At 47.1% G+C, this 27,300-nt stretch overlaps 1 protein-coding gene across 6 annotated transcripts in view; it reads left to right on the forward strand.

The window, feature by feature from the left end:
- The window catches only part of Smad1 (SMAD family member 1), a 60,114-nt gene that overhangs the window by 24,431 nt on the left and 8,383 nt on the right, over nucleotides 1-27,300 (forward strand). Inside the window, exons 1-5 of one of the 6 annotated variants that reach the window (XM_087593940.1) lie at nucleotides 1,287-1,471; nucleotides 1,569-2,145; nucleotides 16,571-16,828; nucleotides 19,450-19,620; nucleotides 23,071-23,292. In XM_087593940.1, the coding sequence (XP_087450066.1) occupies nucleotides 1,746-2,145; nucleotides 16,571-16,828; nucleotides 19,450-19,620; nucleotides 23,071-23,292 (1,051 nt within the window). In that variant the 5' untranslated portion in view covers nucleotides 1,287-1,471; nucleotides 1,569-1,745. 6 annotated transcript variants of the gene reach the window in all.

Below are 27,300 nucleotides of genomic sequence, written 5' to 3' on the forward strand. Positions count from 1 at the left end.
GTGTTTCTCCCTGTTTCCCTGCTAAATAAAACCTTAGCAATAACGACTAAGTGTGGTGAGCTCCCTCCTGCAAGCAGCTTTCTCTTGACTAAAGGTGAGCTGTTGCTCCTTGAGGAACTCGAGGGAACATGGAATCTTCTCATCTTAGTAAACTTCTTCCTGGAGCCAAGTCAGTCATCAAACATTTACTGAGACGCTATCCTGTGCCAGGTACCAGCTCCAAGGCCAGACCATTTGCTCCAGAACTGGATGGAGACCCAGACTCCGAAGATTCTCTCCCCTCCCCCCATACCTGTTATTTTTCTGTTTTATTGGAATTTGTCAGTCTTGCTAAGAGATTATACCATTTTGATTTTACAGTTTTCTCTATTCTACTTTAAGAAATAATTGCTCAATTTCTTGTATTTTTTTTTTAGTTTAAATCACTGTCCACCTCCCCATGTTGGGTATGTAAAACATAGTTTTCAGATTTTTTCCTCTTCCAGTAAATGTAGCTGATGTCATAAATTTATAATCATTCAGTTAAAATATTTCATCTCTACTGTAGTTTCCTCTTTGACTCGTGGTTAAAATTATGGTTGTTTTCAACCACCATATTATTGTTGATGTCTTAGTTATACTAAGGCCGAGGGGTCTTGGTTATTACCATTTATTATACGTTTACATGCAGCTACGTGCACAGACGTCGAGTTGTCTGCCCTGGTTGTTTGTTCATTATGGAGACAGGGTCTCTGGCTGACCTGAGCTTGCTAATGAACTGGTCCAGCCAGCAAGTTCAGAGATCCGCCTGTGCCTTCTCAGAGTGGGCAGATAAGCACGGTCCGCTCAGTGTGGGCTCTGAGAACGGGACGAGTGCCCTCAGGCTTCTGAGGCACTGAGCGGGCTCCTCCACCCACAGGAGCTTATCCTTCAAATGATTTTCCTCTGTCACCAAAAACCTCTGGCTTTGCCGATGAATTTGGTCGCATTTTTACGCTGTAGTCTTCTGTACCTGTCGGCTCCTGTGTATCAGTCCATCTCCCTCCAGGAGTGTCGGTTGCTGGAGTGGTTTAGCTTCTTTGCAGTTTTGTGCTTGGTATCTGTTGGGGCTTGTCACTTTCGTTTACATATGAGGTGGTAATATGCAAATCAGCCAAGTGGATTTCTGTGCCCGAAACACTCGCATGACCTTTGTCCAGGGCTTGGGTGCTGTTGGGAGCAATCTATTCCCTTCCTCTTGTAAAGCTGCCAATCCTGTTGCCTCAAGCCCCACCCACCCTTATAATCTAACTTAACCCTAGTGAGTTACTTAGAGGCTCCCAGCCCAAATACCAGTCGGTCGCAGTGGGTGCTCTGCCTTTAACTGGTGAATTTTAGGAGAACGTAGCTCAGTTCCTGGTGTCACAGGACACAAATGTTCATGAACTCAGCATGGGGTTGCTCTTTAATGAAGTCACTGAATTGGTCTAAGCCAAGCGTGGACCTCTACAGGGTCAGACTTAAGTAGTTAGTACCTGGCACGCACTAATTAGCTAATTGTGACGCAGTTAGAGTAATTTTAAATCAGCTTCTTGTCTTTTCTTTCGCAGGTGCTAACTGGGTCTTCCCTGAAGCAGAAGGAACAGTATTTCCTACCTTTCCGAACCGAAGACCAAGAAGCTAGAGAATCTATGTAAATAAACTGAAATCTCTGTTGGCTTTGCACCCCCAGCCCGGAGCCGTCACTTTTCCTGGTCTGAGGAGCGTGTAGACCTCGGCCAGCCGCTATGAATGTGACCAGCTTGTTTTCATTCACAAGCCCAGCTGTGAAGAGACTCCTTGGGTGGAAACAGGGCGACGAAGAAGAGAAATGGGCGGAGAAGGCTGTGGACGCTTTGGTGAAGAAACTGAAGAAGAAGAAAGGGGCCATGGAAGAGCTGGAGAAGGCCCTGAGCTGCCCCGGGCAGCCCAGTAACTGTGTCACCATTCCTCGCTCCCTGGATGGCAGGTTGCAGGTGTCCCACCGGAAGGGACTGCCTCATGTCATTTATTGCCGCGTGTGGCGCTGGCCCGACCTCCAGAGCCATCATGAACTAAAGCCTCTGGAATGCTGCGAGTTCCCATTTGGTTCCAAGCAGAAGGAAGTCTGCATCAATCCCTACCACTATAAGCGAGTGGAGAGCCCCGGTGAGTGACGCTGCACCCCGTGTGCCCCGTGAGTCCCCAAAGATGGAAAGAAAAGCACCTTTCCGCCTCAGGTCGTAATTCTAAACTGTTTGGGAGAAATTCTGTCTGTATTTGTACATGCGTGTGCAAGAGAGAGCTAGCACAGGAATGCGCGTGCGTCAGTCGGCCTTCCCTCACTGTAACAAGCACCTGCAGCGATCACTTAGAGGGGAGAGGGTCACTTTGGTTATGAGTTTGAAAGTATCAGTCCTTGGGCCTGTCAGCCCTGTACTCTCTGACCCGCAGCCCAGCACATCCTAGGGTGAAGGGGTCAGCAGAGCTTATGTCTCAAGAGGAAGGAGCTTGAGCCCCACTGTCCCCTTCAGTGACTGGGCTATTACCCAGGAGGCTTTGGGAACAAGCCTTCAGCACTTGAACATTTTGGGAGTTGCTTTCCAGGTATAAGTTTAGCAGCCCCTGAGTATTTCATTCATGTTGTCAGCCTCCTCCTCTCTAAGTGACTTTCTTTCTTAGGAACAGGTTCTGAACATTGGGTTTTGTGTGTGAATTTGCTTTGAATGATGCATATTGGTTCTGCGTGTCTCTCTAGCAAGTTTAACTGTGCATCAGAAGACAACAGAAACGCAGGCTTTTGGCCTGTGCCCTAAGAGAAGGGCAGAGCAGGGCAGCTGTGACTAGAACCAGGTTGTTTCCAGACAGCATCTTTTGTCATCCATGCGGAAGTGTGCTGCAGTGTGTTCCCTGCACACTGTTCTGCTAGGATTTGCTGCTGGGTGCCTTATAGGAATCTCTGTCTTTATGCCTTGGCACTGGGTATGGTAACAGTTGTGCAGTCTGGATTCCGAGTCCATATACAGAGTCCACTGCCGCTAAACACGTTTAGCGAAGGAATGCTGTGTGTATCGAGCAGGCTGACCCTTCCTGGTACTTTCTCTTTCAGTTTCAGTGGCTGGAAAAGTCCATGAACCCCATTGCTTCCGGGGCCCAGGGCTCAGGAGTTCTTCCTCTCCACCACAGGCTTCTCAGGAGGGGGGACGGCCACCATGTACAGATCAGGGCTGTACTTGTGTCTGCTGCTCATGTAGGCTGGCGTGCACTGGCGAGCCTAGCTTTGTGGCCACACAGCTTTGCCTCAGCAATGGGCTTGGTTCTCACAGTCCTGGGAGTAAATCAGCCCATTGTACTGGAAGGAGTTTAGAATCTTCCGATGGTGGACTGAGTGCTGTGCCGCTGTACATTTCTCTTGATCAGGAACCATTGCAGACAGGACAGATGCCCCCCTTATTCTCTAAACAACTAAGTGACCGTCTTCATGGTGTTTATATCACGTCAGGTGTTGTAAGTGACTTGGGGATGATTTAACATGTAGGGCAAATGACACAGGTTCCACGCAGGTCCCATGCCGTATCACACAAGGGACTTGAGGGTCTGTGAGGGAGCTCTGGTGCCAGTCTCCCATGGATACAAACCTCTACATTTTTAATTTATATAGTTTTGCCCCTGAGCTGGACTCTACATCGGGACCGGTGGATCAACTGGCAAGTGGTTCTGTACTTGAGGTGCCTGAGTGTCGCTCACAGGGGGATTGTGTGGGTGGACTTGCTCTCTTAGCCGGTGGTTTAAGCATCAAAATCATGTGACCCTTCTCCCTGTCCCTGCTCCTGGGAGGGCCAGATGATCTCCTTCTCTTACAGGAACTTCAAACACCAGGGAAAGAGGAGCTGCTTCATCAAGTGCAGATCTGTAGTATGGTTGTGCAATACCTGTTTCTCTCTACTCTCTGAAGGCATTTTGTATTTTTGTGCAGTATTTGCATTCTGAAAAAGTAAAGGACCATTTGCAAACACTTGTGTCCCCACCTAGTTTAAGGAAGAGAGCATATAAACTAAAACCCAGTGTGACCGTGCATTCCCGTTAGTCACCACCATTCTGAAGTCGTCTAACTTCATGCGTGCACATTTCATACTAACACATGAAATATTCTTTAATGACATTCGATTTTCCTGGAACTGACTGTTGTGTTCAATCCACAGGATGCTGCATGGTTCTAGAATGTAGGTCATTAGGACTCCCTTGCCTTGTGCTATGAAGGGCCTCTCTGTTGGAATTTCATCAGAGGCTTGCTACCCTCAGGCCCATCACATAGTCTCATCCGTACTCTCAGTTTTTGCTGAACACTTCTCACACACCTTTTAGCTCTCTTTCCTGGTGCCTTTTTATTGGACCCTTTGAAAGTTACACTGTTACAGGTTGTTCTGGGCTGCGTTTGCCCCTTCCCCTAGCCTTGCGGGGTTCTCATTAGCTCTGGGATTCTTCACTCTTTGTCAAACCAGATGGGATGTGTGGTTTTGTTTTTGTTTATTCTTAGGAACAACTCACATACACATGGTTTTCTTTTAGCCAGAAACTGAAACGGAGATGGGAGTCTGGCGAGTAAAAAGTGTCGTGCAAATATTTCATACAAATTAGATTCTGGGTACATGTGTTTCGGCTGACGTGGTTAATGCCGCGTGAGTAATGAAGAGGAGAGTCCTCTGAGTGGGGGCTTACGTGTTAGACATCTGGAAAGCAGAGGGGTTCGAACACAGGAAGTGCTCTCACACCTAAGGTATTGTTAGGAACACTGTGGGCACCCACCCTCTCCAACCACCCCGCTCTCACTCTGCCGCGCCAGCTAGCCAGCAGCCCCGTCCCACAGGTAACTGCTTGCACCAGCTGTGTAGCCCGACCCACATGCTAACGTAGCCCCTGCCCTTGTGAGCCACTGAAAAGCAGCTGTGATCGATAGGCCTTCTTTCCCTTCGCTCTTCAGTAGAGCCCTGCCCGTTCCAGTTCCTGCTTCCTTCCCCACTTCCGTTCCCATTTTCTCCCTTGCTGTGTACTTGCGTTCTATGCGGGCACTCGGTCCCTAACTCCTCCCCCCTCCCTCCTGATCCAGCTCACTTCTCTCTCAAGTCTAATCTTGCAGAGGTGTTTAGGTGGGACTCTTTTTTAATTCCTCTATTTTTCGTACCCCAGATAGATTATGCCTTTCCCATAGCAACCCGAGCTTCTTCATAATAAACTTCACAGCCAGTACTGTTCAGCTGATCTCCGTGTTGGGCGGGCACTGTATGTGCTGGTGTCTATCTCAGCAGCTACCACTGTGACACCAATCATTGTCGGTCACTGAAAACGCCGTGACTGCTGTCTGCCTTCCTAGAGATGGGTTTTCCGTTTCTCTGCAGCCTTTGAAAACCATCTTTTCCTGTAGGGTCATTTCCTTGCTGCTGTAAGATAAAAAGGGAAATGATTCCTGGCACAACTCTTGGTTACCTAGTAACTTGTTCTAACATAAAGGCTTGATGAGGAGGCGGAAGGCTGGCGGAATATGACTCTGCGTTTCACGTCCTTTCTCTACTTCAGCCAGGAGTGTTGCCAGCCACTTACCGGGCACTTCTGGAAATCCACTGTGGCTAAGGCAGAGGTGTATGTGATTTAAATATACCAGGGGTTTCCTTTTATTTTTCATATTGTGCCCTCTTAGAGTGCGTGTGAGTGATCACGTGACAGCTGTGCATCGCGTGCTAAGATCACGGAACCACTGGTTAGGTGTCCAGGCAAGTCAAGTCCCACTGCCCTTTTAGGTTCTCCCATTCATAAGGTGCTGGTGAGTTGGTCTTTAAGTCATTGAGCTTGGGGGCTTGTCTTGTGCTGAGACTTGCTCTTTCTAGATTTTTCCTTCAGATAGTCAAGTTTAACAAGAGAAACAACTGATTTCATTTCAAAATCTGCGCAAGCAGATTTGTCCTTGTTCCTTTGAGTATATTCACTCTCTATTTCCTTGTCCCAAAGTAATTTCATCAACTTACAGTTTTTCCTTAACCTGGGCTGTGTATCTTGTTACACATAAGCCCAGCACTTTGAGAAACGTTGCTTCCCGAAGCCCCGGAGACCCTTCCTTCTGTGAAAGGTCATACTCTGGCCACTACTGGGCAATTCTTTCCCCCTACACACGTGTAGACACTTGCAGGAAACAGAAAGTTCTCAGAGCCCGGACACGGAGGCTGACCCAGCTGCTGACGTAGCGGCCTGTTTGCCTGGACTTTGCCTTCGGAGGGAGGCTGCTTATTAGTGGTTGGATTAAATATGGCTTCTCTTTTTCTTCTCCCAAAGTAAATGCTGACCAAGGCTGAGTAAGTCACCTAATTGTGGTATTGAGGGGCCCATTCGGCTGCTGTCCACTGCTCCTAAAGTGCCTCCATAGGGGTATCCTATCCACTGCCCCCTCTCTTTCTCTCCCCTCCCTCTTTTCTCATGCGGCACATAAAAATCATTTTTGCACTTTGAACTTCACCATGGAGGCCCTTATCAAACTCAGGTTTAAAATTCTGAGGTTTTTGTCGAGTGTGCCGGTACACACGTATGTTATACCTATGATCCCAGCACCCAAGAGGCTGAGGGGAAAGATCGTTTGGGGCCACATGGCAAGACCTTGTCTCATAAGACACCATCCCCTAAACAAATACAGTCTGAGATTTCCATTAACAATGAAAATGGAAATCTCGGCTTAATTGGCGGCCTAGTGGGTGCTGGCGACTTAAACTTGAAATAGTCTGAAACTTCCCACCTGTTGGCTGAAAATGGGCTTCAACTCAGCCACCCGTTCACCCTGGAAGAAAATGTTTTAAAAGTTACAGAACCAAAGAAAGATTCATTATTGCCCAGCAGGAACGGGGCAGGGGGAATAGATGCTGAGGAGAGAGGTAAGCCGTGTGGGTCTGAGGATGCTGGCGCTTCTCTAGATTTAACAGTGCCAGTGGCAGACTCTGGTGGTGGCATAAACCTGCATATGAATCTGTAATGATCTCCGTTGAAAAGTGTTCTGTGGAAGGGCATCAATTGGTGTCACAACTCAGTTACCCCAGTGCTCGGCCCACAGGCAGCCAGAGCCCCTGTCAGATGGGGCAGAACTGTCTTCTGCTTAGTCACAATGGAGCCCATCTTTCCTGGGCTCGAGGTGTGCACCCCCAGTGCCGGGGATGGTGGAGACAGCAGTGGGCAGCGGTCGCTGTCACACACACCAGCGATTGAACCCCCGGGGTGCTGCCCAGGTGAGGCGAGCATTAAGGTTAGGCAGGTTAGGCAGGAGTCCATTTCTGACTTAGAGTACTTTGACCCCGGCTTTATTCAGATGTGACCCCATTGTTGAGACTCGCAGCACCTGGGCAGCAAATGCGCTTGCTGGGTAGGGAGCAAGGATTGACTTCATTTCAAGATTTTGAGGTTAAAAGTCAGACACCAAGATATATTCATTAGAAAGATTTTGAAGATTGGAGATAAATTAACTATACTAACAATAGAAATTAAAACAAGACAGTGTGCGCTGTGTTCCAGTACATGTAAGTTTCCCTTCCTTCTTACATTTATGACAAACACAGAAGTCTACAAGAACTGTGCCCACGAGAAAACACTGGCGTGCAATTATCATGGCTGATGCTAAATTGAAGGACCCGTGTGAATGGAGGGAGAACGTAACTCACAAGCTCGGAAGAGCACTGACAAGACTTCCTCAGCTGACACCCCTGCACACTGCTCTTGCTAACACTGTCCCAGTGCAGTGCCGAGATGGCCGTGCATGGCCACTGTCTCAAGGATTTTTTTTATGTGTATGTGTGTGTTTAGAGGTCAGCCAGTTTGGGGTGTCATTCTCAGAGACACTGTTCACTTCTCTGCAACAGCGCCTCTCACTGAGCTTGATGGTCACCTGGCTTGACTCTCTTGGCCTGAGAGTTTCAAGGTTCCTTCTGTCTGCTACCCAGTTTACCCAAGGAGCCTCCTCAAGCATAAGAAGAGGATGTGGAGGTTCATTTTATTCTGTGGAGGAGTGAAGGGTTGGCACATGCTGCCGTATCCCGGCAGTGGTCAGAGGATGACGTCTCCGGAGTCGCTCTCTCCTTGCACCTTTGAGGCAGGACCTTTCTTACTGTTTCTGCAGCTGGAACTCACAGGGTGCTTTGTTTTGTTTCTTCTTTAAAGCCAGATGTAGTGGCCCACATCTGTAATCCCAGCACTAGGACAGCAAGGGGAGTCAGTTAGAACACAGCAGTAGGAAGGAGAGACTGTGCCTCAAACCTGAGGCCATTTGATGAGAAAACCCTTAAAACAAGCAGACTGTAAACTACTGGTTGTGATAGATCAAAAAAACAAAAAAAACCCTGAAACCACACAAGTAGTATCAGTGAGAGAGGATTAGCCCCTAGTGGACTGGTAGAGTGGGATTCCTTAGGGATTCAGGACAGAAAAGGCCATGTGAAGAAGATACCAGTTTCCTTCAGTAATGTTGTGAGAACACGATGGGGACCATGGACTTAGACTTCCGCTCGCCTTGGGCAGTTTGGCCCTGAGCCCCTTACACTTCTTCCTTGGGATTTTCTGTTTGCTGACCTGCGGGGGAAGCTGAGGGTTGTGACGGTCCGTCTGTCCAGGTTTGCTGTGAAGATCACATTAGTCAGTGTGTGAAGAGACCTCCGTTCGCACTTGTGCATCCTTGAAAATGATGAGATCTGCAAGGCGAGGAAGGTCGCTCTTTTCCTCCATACCTCCTGTAGGATGAAGGGAGACCTGTAATGGGAGCAAGTCTCCATGAAGCAATCAGTTCCAGAAAAGTAGTGGTAGTCATTACACTAAAATGGTGACTGAATCAGGGCAGCCAGTGTTTGTGCTGGGACTGCTTCCGATGAACCAGGAAGCAGTTGGCTTTCTCGTTAACAGAGGAGCCAGACACCCAGTGTGTAAGTATTAGAGTGTGTGTTCTAAGACACATGTGGTAGCCTGCCTGTGGGCTGGGCTGAGAGTGGAGAGTTGGGAGCATCTGCGCCCGTGCCCTGTGGGAACATCCATGCCTGTGTCTGTGTGTTTAGGAAGTTCTGTTTACATTTATTTCCCATCCATCAGTGATATTTGCTGGGATCCACTTTGAGCTGAATACAGTTAATTGAACTCTGAGTGTTAGTTAAACAGAGCAGCTTGGAGGCCATTGTGAGCTTTTCGATGGATTGTTAGGTAGCTGAGCCGCTGCTCAGAAACTTCTTAAGATCAAGGCAGTCCAGCTTGAACCTGATTCCCAGGACATTGGCTGTCTAACCATAGGTGAGCTAGTGTCTCAGTTAAGTTATGAAATCTCCCAGTATCTTCATTTCCACCTCTATCTTAAGCTGTATTCTCACCTGTTTTAATTACCTGTACGATGTTTGTCCGAATTTGTGTACAAGGCTCTTGTGATCAGTTAATATTTGGTACAGCACTCAGCATATGTAAGTGATGTGTGTTACAGCTCTACTATTGAAAGGAAGGAAGGTTTTAAAAATCGCTCCTGTTACTTGTCTAATGAGGAGTTAAGCAAAACCCTAAATTTGGAAAGCTAAAGCTAAAACAGTATTGTTCTCTCTCATGCATCGCCTACATTGGTTTTGTTTTTAACTCCTGGTGTGATAATTGTAGTTTATATTCAAGTTTTTCTCTACCTTAGAAGACTTCTGTACTGTCTTATAACCTCACACCTTACCTCTGTGGAAGTGAAGCAAACAAATGTTTAGCAAAGGAAAGGGAACTCAGCGAAGAGAAGAGGCTGAGGGGGAGCTGGCGGTGGGAGGCTGCTGTGACCATCTTGGGGACACATGCATGGAAATCTCAGCACGAGCTTGTGCTCCCTAAGTTCATGCGGTGGGGACCCCAGGCCTTCTTGAGTGAGAGCCAGTGTTTTTTCCATAACGCCATGCAGCTTGGCCAAAGAAACTAAGCAGGTTTTGTTTGGGTTTTGGGTTTTTTTTTTTTTTTGTTTTTGTTTTTGTTTTTGTTTTACATCTGTTTGTGTAGAGGTCTGAGAGCAACCTGCGGGAGTTAGTTCTTTTCCTTCTACCTTGGATTCCAGGAACCAAACAGACCCTCAGGCCTAGCAAGAAGCAACTTTACTTGTGAAGCTGTCGCTCTGACCCCTGGATACTGTTTGTTGTGAGCAGTGTGAGGCCAAGCCGGCCATGCCCGTAGCATACTGGTGTATTCTACCTAAGGCTCAGAGCTACCACTGTATCGAGTCTTAGAAATGCAAGGAGTCATTGCTAGGTATTTGACACAAGTGAGAAATTTGAGGTTTGGTTTCCACAGCTGGAGCCATGGAACAAGAGACGGGTGTCCTGTACCCAAGGCACAGTGACTGAGGCTGAATTCACCAACCGTCCAGGTTCCGGTTTTGTTACAGGGATGATGCTCACAATCTGCAGTTGAGTAGAATGTGAGGAGCGCATCGGGGAGAGACTGCACACACCATACCTAACAGGGCAGGGGTTACAATAAAACTGTTAAGTGAAAACACATTCAGGGCTTTTTTATATGTCAGACTCTGGGCAGTCCAAGAGAAGGAGCAACAGTTCCACCCTCAAGGGCATGGCACTCCACCAGATGAGGAAGTCAGGTAAGAAATAAAACAGGGGAGTTACCTTGGTATAGCCTGCACAGCCACCATGGGGCGGAAGTTACCTGCTGGCATGGACAGGGAGCAGGAAGGGTGTCTGAGAGACAAGGAGACAGAGAGTGCAGAAGCCGAGGGTAGCCAGGCGGGGAGGGAAAGATAGGTCAGAGCAGGAACCTCAGTCAAGGTCCCCAGTCATGGCCAGCATGTGCGGCACAGTCCCACAGAGACACGTCTGGCAGGAATCATTTGTGGTGGACTAGAGATCACTGATTCCCATTTCCTGGGAAGCCGAGTTACATTTAGGCTATTTTAAAAGTAAACTGAATGTTGGGTAAAAGAAAGAAAAGGTTGATACTGGTTGAATGCAATTCATTTCTCTACCTGCGTTCAAATTACATTTGCGTCGTTGCCGTCTGTGATACACTATGTACTTCAGACACTTGCTGCATTCCTACAGTGCCCTCCACAGATAAAAGTCTGTTGAAAATATGATTCTCTAACTCAACCCAAGCACGGGTATGGGGACACAGCTTAGTCAAGTGTTTGCCGTGCAGAGATGACGGACAGCCTGAGTTTGGTCCTCAGCACACACAGAAAATGGTTGTAATCCCAGTACTGAGGGAAAAAGACAGGCAGTCATGGGGGCTGGCTGGCCCAGGCAGTCTAGTCAAAACACTAAACTCCAGGTTTTGTGAAAGATCTTGTCTCAAGAAATAAAATAGAGAAACAATTGAGGAAGAAAACCCAGTGTTTGTTTATCTCTATCTGTCCCTCTCTCTTTCTCTCTCTCTCTCTTTCTCTTTCTCTCATACACAGATGCACACACATACCACACACACACTACACATATGCATGCAAGCGTACACACACACAGAACATGCACCCCTGTGACTTTCATTCTCCTCTCAGTTTTTTAGGACTAAGTAGTAAAACCTGGTGGCTGTGAACACCCTTTCACTCAAGCCTTGGCCCCTCTTTCTTGAGGTGCTAGATCCAGAATGAGTTACCTAGCTAGGCTGAGCCTGCTTCCCTGGAGAAACAGAGATTACAGTTGTAAGAATCAGCATGGAGACACCCTGTGGTAGAGCCGTGTCCTCCGGTTGACTTTTATAACCACAGTTCAGGAGACCTTATCTAATATTTCAAACCCTGCCCACCCTCAGCTCACCATCAGTGAGCAAACAAGAAGATAAAGGGGTTTTACCTGTTGTTTACTGCTGTTAAAATTTAACCTTGGTTAAGATTCGGAGAACCATTGCTTCAGTTTCCGAGGCAGATCTCCAAGTAAGGGATTTAATTTTATAAACAAACATTCTATTAACTTGAAAGCCATCTTACCTCCTCCCCCACCTCTTTACATGAATGGTTCCTGCCCACAAGCTCACCCAGTACACTCTTATTAGGGACATCTGTCTTAAGCAGCTGCTGAGGCAACCTGCCCTTTTGGTAAGAGTCCTTACTGTAAGACTGACTGACTGTGCCACCTCTCTGCTCTTAGACAACCCCAGTGGGATGTCTCAAGTCTCACCTGGACAGCGCTGTGACAATGCAGGGCTAGAATTAGGTGCACAGAAAATCATAGCAGGAGACAGACAGAATTCAGGGCAGAGCTGCCGGAGGGAAGCCAGAGTGTGAACCCCAAGCGGTTGGGTGATTTGCCCAGAGTCACAGGGTGGTCATCTGTAGAGGTCACTTAGCCAGGTACCTCCTCCAGCACTGCAGAACTGGGCAGGAAGCATTTAGGAGTCTTGACTGCCATTCTGTCTTCGTGGACAAACCCAGGCCAAGGGGCTGGCAGCCTCCTCATCAGAGTTCTCTGTGTGTTGGAGCAGAAACCAGCTGCCTTTTGGAGAACATTTGGAGGGTCAGAGCACAGCTGAAGACTTGCCAGGGTTAGGCGAGAGCACGCTGCCACTGACCATTTGGTGTAGGATTTCAAGCCGTGCTTGAGCCTCTGGACAGAGCTCCCATCTGGGGTGTGAGTTGCTGCTGAGCTCCTGTTGTATCATTTTAGCCATTCTCGGTCTTTTCTCTCCTGTGCGCCTTGGCAACACAGAAAAGCAGAGCCCAGTAGAAGAATCACAGACATGTCCTCAGACTGCAGCGTCCTGCGGTTTTAGTCCCCCGTTGGTTGTCCTGTTAGCTGGAAAAGGGATTTTACTTTTTCATGGAAGGAGACGCAGTTGAGAAGCAGAGTTAACAGTGGTGAGGAAAGGAAGAAACCCAACTCCTCCCTTCCGAAAGGTCAGGAAAAAATGGGAAGCGAGAGCATCCTCCTTTTGAATTCTTAGAGGGCTGGAGAGATGGCTCAGTGGTTAAGAGCACAAGCTGCTCTGAGAAAGGACCCAAGTTTAATTCCCAGCATCCACACTGGGCAGCTCACAACGACCTCTAGAGGAGGTTTTAATACTCTATCTAGTTACACAGGGCACCAACACTCACATACATGTACGGATGTGCACACAGATGCGCACATATATACACAGAGTTAAAATAACGGCTAAAATAAGGAATTTTTAAAAATGCCAATGAAGATGTGGCAGAGAACGAGGTGGCTTAGTTGGTAAAGTGCTTCCGGCACGAGCATGAGGACCTGGGTTCAGATCCCCAGCATCCAACCACAGAGTTCCCTAGGCAGCACACACGCACACACACGCATGTACATACACACTCACATAGACACATGCATGCTCACACATGCACACCCACATGCACACACAGACGTCAGGTGGTTGTCAGCTACATGAGAAAGGTTCCACTCATCTAGGCCTCTTTTTCAGGAAGGGCATAGCGCAGCCAGGCCTGGGTATTAGTGACCATACAACCTGGTCATCTTAGAGACCAAGCGTTAGTAAACCTAACCATGGGGTTTCCTCTCCAAGGAGGGACCTCGGGGCCCAAGGCAAAAAGGACAGATTCCGACAACGTTTAGAAAACAGATTTGGAATCTGGCTTCTCCAGAGTGTCTTGTGGGAAACAGCTTCTCTGGAAACATAAGGAGAACAGTTCCAAACCAAGCGCACTGTCCTTAAGTATGAAGTTTGGGGTGCTCGGGAACTTGGAAGACACTGAGTGTGCCTTTACGGACCAGGCTGTGTGTGTCCCTAAATTCATGTTGAAGCCTGAACCCTGAGTACCACTGAAGGTGGGCTTTAGAGACAGGGTCTTTAAGGAAAAGATAAGATGAGGGCATTGTGGGGGGCCCTAATGTAGACTGCCTAACATCCTTGTGAGATGGGTTAAGCTGTGCAGAGATACACCAAGATAGTAGGCCATCAGGAGCTGAGAACCAAGGCCTCGGGAGAACCCTTCATCCTGGACATCAGCCTCCAGGACCACAGGAAAATGAATTCCTATTACTCTGGGCTCCACTCTTTGGTATTTCATTACAGCTGCCCTAGCTATAGTGTCCACAAATCACAGAGCCATTGTGGGCTTGAACAGACCTTCCAAGTGGTTTTGTTTTTCCAGTCCTGGGGATGAACCTGGGCTCTCGTGCATGTCGGGCAGGTTCTGTAGCACTAAGCTGTACCCATGGCTTTCTCTGCAGTTTAACTGCACACATGCATACAGGTTCCCTCGGAGTCCAGATGAATTATCCTTGTGGGTGATGAAAACTGGAAGGACAGTGCATGCTCCTCACTACTGAGCCTCTCTTTAACCTCTTTAGGTTTTATTTTCAACAGTTTTGCTAAGTTGCCCAGGCTGGCCTCGAACTCATTTTGTAGCTGAGACTAGCTTTGCACTCGGCATCCGGCTTCCATCTCCTGCCCAGCCCTTCCTTAGTGTAAGGAAGGCACCCAGCACCTAGATACTTCCCTGTATCTGTGAATGGAATGGCCTCTCAGTAAGGCATCAAGAACGATTTTGGTTTCCAAAAGGTAGACAGGGAAGTAACTGAAGCCACTTGGAAAGAAAAGCATGGGTCCTGAACACCGAGAAGGAAAACCGACAGGAGCTGGACCTGTTAGTCCTCCACACCCCTAGTGTGAAACACACTTAATTCCAGAACTCGGGAGGCAGAGACAGGCAGCCTCCACCGGACAAGTCAGAACAGCCAGGTCTACATAGAGAAACCCTGTCTAAAACACATTCTCTCTCTCTCTCTCTCTCTCTCTCTCTCTCTCTCTCTCTCTCTAAAATAAAATAAAAAAAAAAGTAAACAAAACCCCAAGAAACAATGATGGCATGGCCCAGACAGAGCAGAGGAAGTGTCCGAGAAAGCAGCAGAACATACATAGGACATGATGAGAAAGGTCCCCCTTGGTCCCCAGGACAAAGATGGACTCCTAATGAGTGGCATTTCTGGTTAACCAGTTAGAGAAAGGTAAAATTAAATAAAACTAGTGGCTCAGAAACCGAAACAAATTGGGAAACTCCATGCCCCAGAAGGGTACAGGAATGGATTCTTCCTTTCAGCATGGATATACAAGATTCTGTGACTGCGCGCGCGCACACACACACACACACACACACACACACACACACACACACACACACACACACGAACCTGCAGCTGCCCTGGGAGGAGGTGAGAATGAGAGAAGCAGAGGAGACGGTGGGAGCCGCAGGCCTCTGGCCTTCAGGGCTGGGCGAGTGTGTTCTGGCTTTGTACAGAGCACTGGGAGGCTGCTAAGGGCTGACGATGAGTCGAGCAGTAAGCCCAACACTGGGGGGGGGGAGTTGTACCCAAACGAGTTTTGGACAAAAATGGAAACGAATCCAAGTGTTTTGCATAGAAAAATAAATTTAAAAAGAAAATTCCAAATCTTGCAGTTTTAAAACATGTTGCTTTTCTCTGTTGTTTTGGGGCCACAAGAGCAGAAGGGCTTCCAAAGGTCTTTGTCACTAAGGGGAAGCTACCTCGTGACCCTGGAGGACATCTTGGGGTCTAATAACTTCTCCCAGGGCGGGGTTCTATAAGTTACCATAGGCGGCCTGCCCATCCCTGGTAGGTAACCAGTTTGGTGGTGGCTGTGCCAGGATTTGGGGAGTTAACCGTGCTGATTCTCACTGTCCTAGGTTCTTAACCTGCAGCCCTCAGGAGAGACAACTCTTTTTGCTTTTGCTTACGTACCTACCTCTTACACCTTCGTAGCTTGGAGTTTTTAGTTAGCAAAATGTGACTGTAACTTCCGGGTCCTCCTCGGCCCTGTTTTGTGGATCACAGAGAAGTGGGTTCCTTCGTCCAGATCCTCAGAGGCTACGTAACCAGCCCTCATCCTTGGCCTTTGGGTGTTTGATGCCCACTGTGTTTATTTCTTCAACCTTCATTCTGTTGCTTTTTATTTTAAAAGCAGCTAATATGTCAATTAAAATACTTATTGGTAAGTAATGTGATTCAATACATTTGTTTATCGTTCAATAACTCAGATGTCAGCAGACTGTCAGGAAGAACATCAGTGGTGATATATAAATACATAAACAGGGTAGCCCAGACTGGACCCCAGACTGGCATCCTGTTGCTTTAACCTCCTTCCTGAGTACTGGGATCGTGGGTATATGCCACAGTGCTTTATGCGTGTGTGCGTGCGTATGAAAGTGGTGCTCATGCCACCGACCAACTTTGTGGAATCTATTCTGTCCTTCTCCCTTTACATGAGTTCCAGGGATCAAGCTCAGGTCACCCAGCTGTGTGACAAGCTCCTTTCCCCTGAAGCCATCTGGCTAGGGGGCAATGCACATTGTTAACTGTGCTTGAGTTTCTTGTGAGTGGGAAAATTTGAAGTGAAATGCAGCAACATGGTTTAGTCTGAAACTGTGTTTCAAGGCTTCCTCGGGTCAACAGGCCAGGAGCGCTGCTCTCTGGCTGGAGTCCTGTGATCCATCTGGGCTGTGCTTTCCCCTCTGGTCAGAGCTGTGGAGCTGACAGTTGGTGTTCTGGTCATTTGCCCTCACTTGCCGTGAGGCTGTTACCGGTTTTCACCGTTCTCATCTCTCTCTCTCTCTCTTTCTCTCTCTTCCTTTTTCCAGTTCTCCCACCGGTGCTGGTTCCGAGGCACAGCGAGTACAACCCTCAGCACAGCCTTCTGGCTCAGTTCCGAAACCTGGGACAAAATGAGCCCCACATGCCACTGAATGCCACGTTCCCCGACTCCTTCCAGCAGCCACACAGCCACCCGTTTCCCCAGTCCCCCAACAGCAGCTACCCCAACTCTCCTGGCAGCAGCAGCAGCACCTACCCTCACTCCCCGACCAGCTCAGACCCGGGCAGCCCTTTTCAGATGCCAGGTAGGAGGGGTTCACAGAGTGGGGATGGGGTGTTCGGGGAGGTGGGTGGGCGTGACCTGTAAGGAAGAGGTCTGAACCCTAGAGCAAGTCCCAGTGAACGGCGAGTCCTTCAGAACATCAGTTGTAGAGAGAGGAGTCTCACAGCCAGACAAGGGGATGGCCTGTTTGATTCCTGCTACATTTTCCCCTTGTTTTCAAAAGTTTTGAAACAGCTGCATCCTTCTGGGAGTGGCACAATTGTTCCAGCCTCGGCTCTCCATGAGAGAAAGGGGAAAACATCATGTTACAAACAGTGATGTTTCGAGAAGTAGCTCCAATGAGTGCTTCTGACATCGAAGAACCCTTGCTGTCAGTGCAGCCCTGGAAGAGCTGTTTTCTGAGGGGTCACAACCCCCATTTAATTAGATTCATTTAACCAGTGATGTGATCCCAAGAAGCATGTACTTTTAACAACAAGGAATTGTATCAGGAGTGCTGGAGACCATCTGCTTGTTTAACTTAGCAGAGACAAAGCCAGTTATTTTCCTGTTGTAGTCATAACGGATGCTGTGATAGTTCTCAAAATGGGTGATTAATTAGAACGTTCTAGTTTTCAAGTTGCAGGTTAGTAAACAAGCATCTCAAATATTAGTGCTAGAGTCCTTGACGGTCAACAGCAGGAAGGCTACTATAAACAAAAGATCATCTTGAGATCTGGGTATTTCTGTGAGGGCGATAACTGGGCGGGCAGGTGTGTTTACGGAGCCACTAAAAGTGCTTTAGATTAAATTTTAATTCAATGTCCATGTTGAAAAGTGGTCCACACTTTATTGCTGTTTCTTCTTTTTTCTTTAATTATTCTTATTTTAATTCAACTTGTTTATTTTGCATTATGTCTGTCTGTTTGGGATGAAGGTGTAAGAGATTATTTTGATAACCAAAGTAATAACTCGATGGTTTCCTATCTACCCATTCCCTGGCAAGTCTGCTGGGCCTGCTGGATGGGCCGGTGGTGACGGTCCATTTCAGAGGACTTTTGACCACCCCAGGCGAGCCCCAGTAAAGAGAAGCAAAGACTGTTGCTAGGATTCACTCCTGTCCTTGGCCATCAGGGATTAAAGCAAAAGCTGGAGGAGCGAAGCTCGAGCATGTCCTGGGGGAGGTGGTAGAACACTGTTGGTGAGACCCTGCCGCCCTGAGCCCTGGTGGCGCTGCTGAGATTTTCACCGCCTGTTGGGGTACATTCATCCGGTTCTGTTGAGCAGCCTCCTGCTTTGCTCCTGACTCCAGACAAAGCAGACTTTACCTTAGAGCTGCACCAAGAAGCTGGAGTGCAGGGAGGCCCACTGAGACGCACAGGAAAGGTCTCTGGAGCCCGGCTGGCTCTCAGCTTTTTGGCAGCTGAGTTAAGACTCTGCCAGGGTCAGGGGTGGTGGGAACTGCCAGGGAGCCCTGTTGCCCCTAAGTATTTACCCAAGCATTTATGGATCCCTAAGGTAAAATTTTGTTCTCAAGGCTCTGCCGTACATGCTGGGTGGGCTGACAGGCCAACGAGGAGCTGTATTTGGTTTTTAAGTCCTATATTTCCCAGTAAGAAAATAGCAGTCTTGCATTAATATATGTGGTTTCAGTAATCTTATTACTTGTTAGAAACTGTTCAGAAGGAGACCTATGTAAATTCTAAAACAGAAGACAGCTGAGCTAAACTGTTTTATCTCCTATTATTCTGTTACTGGGGGTTTTTAGGCTAGTCATTGCTTAAATGGTTATGGTGAAGGTAGGCCTAAGAGATTGCTTAAAGTCATGGGAAACCAAGACTCAGTGAATAGCAAATTCCTGCCCAGAGGTTTAATGTCAGAGACCTGGAAAGAAGTTTCTCCTTACCAAGTCTTGTCAGGCAGTTTGGTTACAGGAGTGAAACCAAATTTGAGGGCTCTCAAGAGTCTGCTGCACCCGTGTCCTTCTCAGTGGGTTTAAAGTGACGTGGTCCTAGAGAGGTACGGGGACTCCTGGAGCCCACTTAAGGGTCTGTTGTCACTGGAAACAAAGTTTGGGGATATGATCATTTTCTGAAACTATACCTTAAGTCCAGTGTCTTTAGGCTTACCCCTCACCCCTCTGCAAAGGCTTAGATGCTAAATTGTTGCCGAGATTAGCCTTGACTTCTCCATCATCCTGCCTTTGCTTCCCGACTGCAATCCTTGCAGTCAAACACCACCGTGGAAGGCCCTTTTGTTAAGGGACTGGTTCAGCACAGGGAGGCAGGGACAAGCAGATCCCTGGGGCTCACTGGCTGGTCAGCCAAGCCTGCTTATAGAGTCCAGGCCACTGAGAGTCCTTGCTTCCCCCACCCCCGCCCCACAGAAGGTGAGCGCTTGCCCGATGGCTCAGGGGGTATATACTTGCTGCCATTGTGAAGGCTTTCACTGAGTCCCTGAAACCTACATGTTGGACCTAGCTCCCCAAGTTACACTCTGACCCCCACTTGTTCCTTCTCCCCCACAGTAATTAAACCCAAAGTTATCCTCTGACCGCCTACATACAGTAGGCGTGCACCTGCATTCCCGTGAACAGTGTGCACAGAGACAACACAGAAGAGAATCTATGCCTGAAATGTATTTTTTTTCTTTAAACCGTTGTAGCCGACACACCCCCGCCTGCTTACCTGCCTCCTGAAGACCCCATGGCCCAGGATGGCTCTCAGCCTATGGACACGAACATGACGAACATGACGGCACCGACACTGCCCGCGGAGATCAATAGAGGAGGTGAAGTCAGCTGCCGCTCTCCCTGTGAGAGTTTGTTGTCTGCAGGTCCAAGTGTTGCTTTCAGTCATATAGACCTTCAAACAGTAGCTGTCTAGAAAACAGAAAAAACTGTTGTTCTAAACCTGAAGGAAAGAATTCTCTAGAATCCAGCCCTTTGCCTAAAATCTCTGCCACAGTCTCCTAAGGAGTCTCAGAATTGAATGAATTTTCAGTAGCCTATGAAACGGCCTTAAGCGTCTGTTTGCCATTTGGTACTAGGAAGTTAAGTGAGGCCAAGTCTCAGCCTTGGTGATTAGAAAACCAAGCCGTTGGCAAACTCTGAAGGCAACCGAATGTGCCATACATCCGTCAGAGCTGAACAGTCAGCTGAGATTTATTGTTTCCGTAAAAGGCGAACAGGCGTATCTCATTAGCATGCTAATCTGCTTATACTTTTTGTAAATGGCTAAGTAATATAAACAAAGAACTGTTTAAATATACATTTATCTATGGTTTAGTGTCAATAGACACATGGTTTGTATAGCTGTTTCATGTACCTGTGTGCATATGAGAGCTCTTGCACATGGGGCAGCCGAGGCCTGTTTTACATTACCTGTGTCTTTTATTTAGATGGCCGTGTATTCAGGTCTTCAGTAATTAGTAACTTGGGATCGGTGCTGCAAGAATTGTCTTTAAATGGGCCAAGAGGAATGGGCCATCCGCAGTAGTGCAGAGCGGACTTCCCACTGGTGATCTCACTGGAAATCCATACAGCTGGGTTTCCAGACGGTTCCCTTTGTGTTAGAATAGACAGGCACACACGCATGCACACACAGATGCTTACATAGAGGTGTGCATGCGCACACACACACACACACACACACACACACACACCCCTTGTCTATTTTAGAGCCTTTATCGTTGTAACAAGTAATGGTGCATTTTTCCTCTCTCTGTCCTCCTGCCTAACTTTGTTACCAGAAGAATTAATTTAAAGGATAAGAATTTACTCTTGGCTGGGGATTTAGCTCAGTGGTAAAGCGCTTACCTAGGAAGCGCAAGGCCCTGGGTTCGGTCCCCAGCTCCGGAAAAAAAAAAAAAAAACCAAAAAAAAAAAAAAGAATTTACTCTTTTCCCCCTCAAAGAATTTACAGCTGAACTGACGTTCACCTTCCCTCAGGGGAGGAGCTGGTCTTCACCCCGAGGCTCATTTCAGCCCAGTATACCAAGTGCACATTACCCCATGCCAAGAGGTACCATGTGCCCTGGCGAGATCTCCCATCCGCTCAGTAGCTTCTGAGGGAGCCTCCAGCAAGCATTCCACCCGGGGATGAAGCAAGTTGAAATTAGAAGCAGTATGGCTGCTTGAACGTGTCTTGTTTTGTTCTAAAGCCCATTTCAGTGAAATGAGAGGTGCCTTGGACTGGATCCGAGTTCCTGGTGCTTTTTCAGGACTTAAATATTATGCTGTCCCTGTGGTAGCACGAGGATAGTAGCATGCTGGGTTCACATGTGATCAGATGCACACACTGTAGCCAAGAACAAACCCTAATGCTCACTCTGGATTTGGGATGATGACATGTCCGTGTAGGCTCTGGGATTATATTGAATATGCCAATCTGATGCCAGATCTCTGTGGTGGGAGGGCATATGGGAAGTCTCACTTTGCAGGGACCTGAAGTGTTGACTCCAAAATAAATACTCTCAAAAAAAAAAAAAAAGAAAAAGAAAAAAACCTTAGCAGTACAGTTAAGTAAATTAGAGCATATATAAATCAGTGATTTTGTTTTGAAGTTTTCTTTATAGGTGCTCTGTGTTTTATGGGTCTTGGTCAGCGTTAGATGTTGGGAGTTAACAAGTGAAGTGTGTGAAAGAGTAGCCTCTATCTGACCTATTTTTAGAATTTTTATTTGGGGAGCAAGATTTCCTGTGTGGACCCTGTATCTGTCCTGACGAAATTAGCTGATACCCCAAACAGAGACCATACTTTTAAGATCTTTTTCCCTTTTAAACAGCTTTTAAAATGTTGCCCCATTAGAGCCAATTTAAAATCACCTAGAATCTTCAAAGGAAAAAGAGTTGGCTTTTTTCCTGTTGTCACCTGTGGTGGTTTTCGCAGAGCAAGGGTCAGCAAACTACAGCCCACAGACAGATCAGCCCACTGTCTGTTTTTATAAATAAAGCTTTATTAGAACACAGCTGTGCCCATTTGTTACACATTATCAATGGCTGTTTTCAAGAGATACAAAGACAGAGTGGAATAGTTGTGATAAAGACCATATGTCCCACAAGTCTTTCTGGCCTTTTATAGGAAAAAAATGTGTCCAAGGCTAAACTAGATGAATAGCATTTCGAACAACACTAAACGCCGATAAAAGGCTCGTGTGACTGTGGCCGCAGCCGCTTTCACACTCCGGCACCTGGTGAATCACTGAAGCTTTGCTCCTTGAAGAACAATGGAGCAACAGGAGGGAACTGTTTAGAAAACAAGGGAAATAGTTTATTTTCAGCTAAGCCACTTAAGTACAAAATGTTACTAACGAAGGACATGGAAGTCCTTTTTTTTACCATGCCTGCTGGATTTTCCTTGCAATCCTTCCCGTTTGTTCATGAGGTCCCATGATGCCCAGATCACTAATAATTGCATTGGTTATAGTGTGGCTTGTATGCCTGGGGGTCTTGAAGGAGGTTTGCTGCAGAAAGGATTCATCTCCCACCTCTTGGTTGAAAGCATTTTATGTTTGGAGATTCGTTGGGCTTAAGAGATCGGACTGAACAAGCTGCATCCTGTCAGTAAAGCTGGGTAGTTTCCATTGTTGGCCCATTCTGGGAAGCGAGAGACAAAACACACCTGCTCGGCATGACTTAAAGCAAATAGAAGGAAGTTAGCATGGAGTCTGGATGAGAGAGATATGATTCATTGAGGGAGAATGGCCAGTTGGCAAGATTTCTTCCTGAAACACAGCAAAACGGCAGCTGCAGCCACCGCCATCCCTGGCTCTTGGGAAGGCAGGCAGCTTCCCCGCGATAGGTAGAAGTTGTTTCTGGTGCTTTGAGAAAGCAGAGGTTTACCAAGGCTTTTCCAACAGTAGCTCCTTTCCATGCCAGCCCCATTGGCACATCTCCAGGCCCCTCGTATTCCTGAGCCACTTGGTTTTTTATTGGTCACTTGTATTTCTCGTAGGTAGTGTGCCAGCGAGAGAGATTCCTAATTATTTCTGTATGTTAATGAGAAGGTAATAGGTCCTTAGTATTCAGCAAATGCTGTTGCCGGGCTTGCTTAGCTGGTATTTTGGTTTTCTGCTAGTCATTGGAGAAGATTGTTCCCCAATTAAAGGAGAATGCCACCTTTAATAAGAAGTACTTCAGCTCTCAAAAATGATACATGTGATCACAGTGGTCGCCCTTGGCTGTCTTCACTGGGTGATGTCCAGACAGTTTTACAATGTGGTTTCGGTTTGGGGATGCTCCAGGCGCAAACTGTGAGCTACACAACCTTTTCTTCCCTTCTTACAGATGTTCAAGCAGTTGCTTACGAGGAACCAAAACACTGGTGCTCTATTGTGTACTATGAGCTCAACAACCGTGTGGGCGAAGCGTTCCATGCCTCCTCCACCAGCGTGTTGGTGGATGGTTTCACCGATCCTTCCAACAATAAGAACCGATTCTGCCTTGGGCTGCTCTCCAATGTTAACCGGAACTCCACTATTGAAAATACCAGGCGACACATCGGGAAAGGTGAACCTTCCCTTTACTCCATTGCAAATGTTTCTCTAGAAGTGACTCCATCATTCCTGTGGCAATGCCAGTGAAGGCTCAAATACTGCTTTGAAGAGTTTTTCAAATTCACATTATCTGGAGATTGTTCTAATCAATGATCTTAGTGGATTTCCCCACCCTGATAATGTTGACAGGGATTAGTGGATACTGTGGCTTGCTACCGTGGGCAATTCTTTTAACGTTTTTGTTATGAAAATATCTTAATAATTTTTTACATTTATTACATGTGTGTGCATGCACATGTGTGCACTTGTACATGTGTGTGTGTAAGTGTCTCCATCAGAGGACAGACTTTGGTAGTCAGTTCTCTACTTCCATCCTGTGGACACCAGAAGTCAAATTCCAGTCATCAGCTTGGTAGCAAACTTTCTAGCCATCGAGCCATCCCGCCGATTTTTCTTAATAGGCTTAATTATTCACCCTAGTGGTAGATTAAAACAGTTCTGGACCGTTTACACGCGTTTATTCTGTGATTAAACAAATAGCTAACTGTGTGGGTAGGTGATCAGTGCAGCGTTCCCTGTGAGGTAAGGAACATGCAGTCATGAAGGGCGTGGCATCCCTTGGAAGTGTCAGTGTAAATCATAACTTAATGGCACGGCGTGTGTTTATATGCTGCTGTGCGTGTCTGTCCATGTGCCCTCCGAACACGCATGTAGTTTTTCTGTCCTGTGTACCGAAGGGCAAAGATACAAAGTGTTGACAAGCACATACCCGGGGTCCAGCCCATTGCTGCTAATATCTGTCCCCCTGCGGGAAACCGTGGTGCCTCTCGGCATCCAGCTCCCACCTCACCGCTTTGTACAGTTTAGTACCAAGATGTATTTGTCCTTTGGTATCCATGGTGGGTTTGTTCTGAGACCCTTGAGAACCAGGAAACCTCGGATGCTCAGTTCCCCCTCTCTCACTCAGTGCTGTGACTTCATTTATCACACGTCACTTGTCAAGTGTCCTTATGAGAGTCACACCTGCTGCACAGTTCATGGCGGGCAAACAGTCGCACTGTTGAGTGAATCGAGAGAGGCACAGCCTGGACATGTTAATGTTGAAAGATCATTTTGATCTGTGCGTGGTTGAAACTGGGTCCCAGATCCACAGATAATGAAGAGCAACTGTAATTAACCACAGCAGCGGCTCTAAAGATAATGCCCGGCGTGGCGATGAGCGTATGCCTGTGATGCCAGCACTGGGGAGGCTGGAAGAGGAACATGAGGACAACCAAGGCAGGTCAGTCTGCACAGTGAGGGTCTGTCCAATTAGAAAATTCTGACTGGGACAGCCATAGGAATCATTAATAGAGAAATGAATTAATTGGGAAGTCCAACCACTAAATGGACAGTGAGTATTAGAATACAAAATTCATCATTTTGCAACCATTGAGGTAAAGACCAAGCAAGAGTCATTGGCATAGGGCCGGTGAGATGGCTCAGTGGGTAGGTAAGGGCTTTGCTGCCTAGCCTAAGGGCCTTAGCTTAGTCCCCAGGACTGCATGATGGGGAAAGCCAGCTGCCATGCTTTGTCCTCTGACCATCACCCATGCTTCACACGCACACACACACACACACACACACACCACCACCACCACCACCACCACCATCATCCATGCACACCAAACAAGGAAGTGAATTAATAAAGCAGAGAACCATCAATATATGCCAAATGTGAAGAGAAGTTCTATGATAGAGCATTTGCATGTTTTAAAATATTTCTCTAAAAGCTACTTTAGTTGCAAGGCAGAGTAAAAAAAATAAAAGAATCAACATCTAGAAAGAGATCAAATAAAAAGGGATATTTCAACAAGGGATAAGAGACATTTAAGAAAATGTTTTAAGATTGTTTTTAGAGAAAACCCAACAGCTGTTGAGATGGGACTCGGTGGACATCTTACTATGATCAAGGGAGGGAAGATGGAAACAGTCTAAGGTGAACACAGCTCGCAGCACACATGGGCATTGGCCTACACCTGAAACATGGTGTTTCCTGTCAGCACATTCAGAAGGAAGAGTGTGTGTCTCACTCAATTTTAGGGGAACTTCGCCCCCAAAGTAGGAGAAAGCCACATTCTTTAGGACATTATGAGGGGGTGGGTGTGGTGCATGCCTTTAATCCCAGCACTCAGGAGGCAGAGGCAGGCGGATTTCTGGGGCTGCACTTCCTTAAGTCACCCCAGCGCCAGACTAGTGGACCCAGTGTAGAGTTCTAGATGACAGAAGAAGCCGGGGTCAGTGCCAGGGATAAGCTGAGGACTCCTCACATCCTGACCCACGGACAAGCAGCAGAAACCCCGTGCAGACATCACTGTGGACGGCATGATTGATAGTGTTCTTGGGACAGGTCCTCGGAGTGAAGCCGGAAGCTCTTGGTTATGTATACTTTCCAGAAAGTTCTTACTGACTTGTACCTCCCACTAGAAATAGATGTGTGGTGTTTCTCTTCACCCTGGACAGCTCGTGGAGGAGCTTCATGTCTGTCCCTGTCAGTCGTCCAGCTAGAAGCTTGTATAGCCATGGCGAAGCCATGACCAAGGAAATCAGAGAACAGAGCTTAGTTGGGCTTATGGTTCAGAGGGACGAGAGTCCAGCACGGCAGGGAAGGGTGGCAGCAGGAGCATGGCGGTTAGATCAGAAGCAGGCAGCTCACGTCTTGAACCTCAGTCACAAAACAGAGAGAGTGAACTAGAAATGGTACAAGCCTTTAAACTCTCAAAGCCTATCTCTCCTGACACCTCCTTCCAGGGCTATACAAAGAGAGAGAGAAAACTGTATATACAGGTAGCCTTTGGTCCATAAAGGAATGGCTGAATACTGTGAAAGCTTTGAAGCAGACAGTAATTCTTTCTATATTGTTTTGTGACTTAAAATGTGATGCCACGATTACTTGGAAAGGTTAATAAGAATGGTTAAAAATAATAACGGATGGACGAGTAAAGAAAAAATTCTGACATTAGGGCTTGTAAGAATTACAAGTAAGTCAATCAGCAGGTGGAGAAAACAGCAAAGTAAATTAGACTCGTACTGTAGTGGGCATGGGAGCCGATGTCGGGTGTTGGCATCAGGTCAGTAGCCTTCCCTAATGGTCCTGCACCACACACCACACATGGGAATGAGTGCGTGTGTATCTGTAACGAGGCAGACAAAGAAGCTCTATGAAAACATATTGATCTGAAAGGTCGTTATTTACATCAACAAAAATAAAAATTCAACTACTCTAGGTTAAAACATATATCGCTGTCTCATCTGTCGCTCTGTCTATGCACACACGTGTATAGAATGAATAAGATTGAAAGAAAAGGAATTACAGGAAAACACAAGATAAATTATTTATATCTGGCCTGGAACCCACAACTCATAAAAAATAATAAAAACCCCACAACCACAGCAGGATAAATAGATGAGCCGTAAAGGCAGTGAATTCACAGGAGACACTCGAATGGCCACCAAGCCGGAGTGCACACCCAGCCCCACGTGCAAATTTAAGACAATTGTATTATTTTCCAGCTGCAAACACTTTGCTCTGGATCAGCGCTGATGTGGGTCAGATGAACGGCGCGCCCACAGTGCCGTTGTGGGTATAAACCAACATGAGCGTCCTGAAAAGTTGTCTGGCCACCTGATTCCAAGGCCTTCTATGGAGCCATTTAACTTCCAGGACTCTCTTACGGATAGTGACATTTGTCATGACTGCAGGAATAGAAAGTTATTGCCACACTGGTGACTGGTTGATAGCAGGGCAGTCAGGCAGAGGTTTAAAAGTTTCTCAGAAGCTTTCCTGATTGCAAAATCAACACAGTGTATGCACGCTCATAAGCATTGTTTTCTGTCACTGAAGCACTGTTAGTATTTTCCATTCTTTACGGTTTCACACCCTGCCTTGATTTTCTAAGATGAGAAGTCATCTTTATTACCAGGAAGAAAGTTTCTTTTCTTTTCCGTAGTTTTCTAGCCCTATGTATCGGTAGAGATGCCG

The sequence above is a fragment of the Rattus norvegicus genome, chromosome 19 (genome assembly GCF_021556685.1).
Source record: "Rattus norvegicus strain SHRSP/BbbUtx chromosome 19, alternate assembly SHRSP_T2T, whole genome shotgun sequence".
In the NCBI taxonomy this organism is placed as follows: domain Eukaryota; kingdom Metazoa; phylum Chordata; class Mammalia; order Rodentia; family Muridae; genus Rattus; species Rattus norvegicus.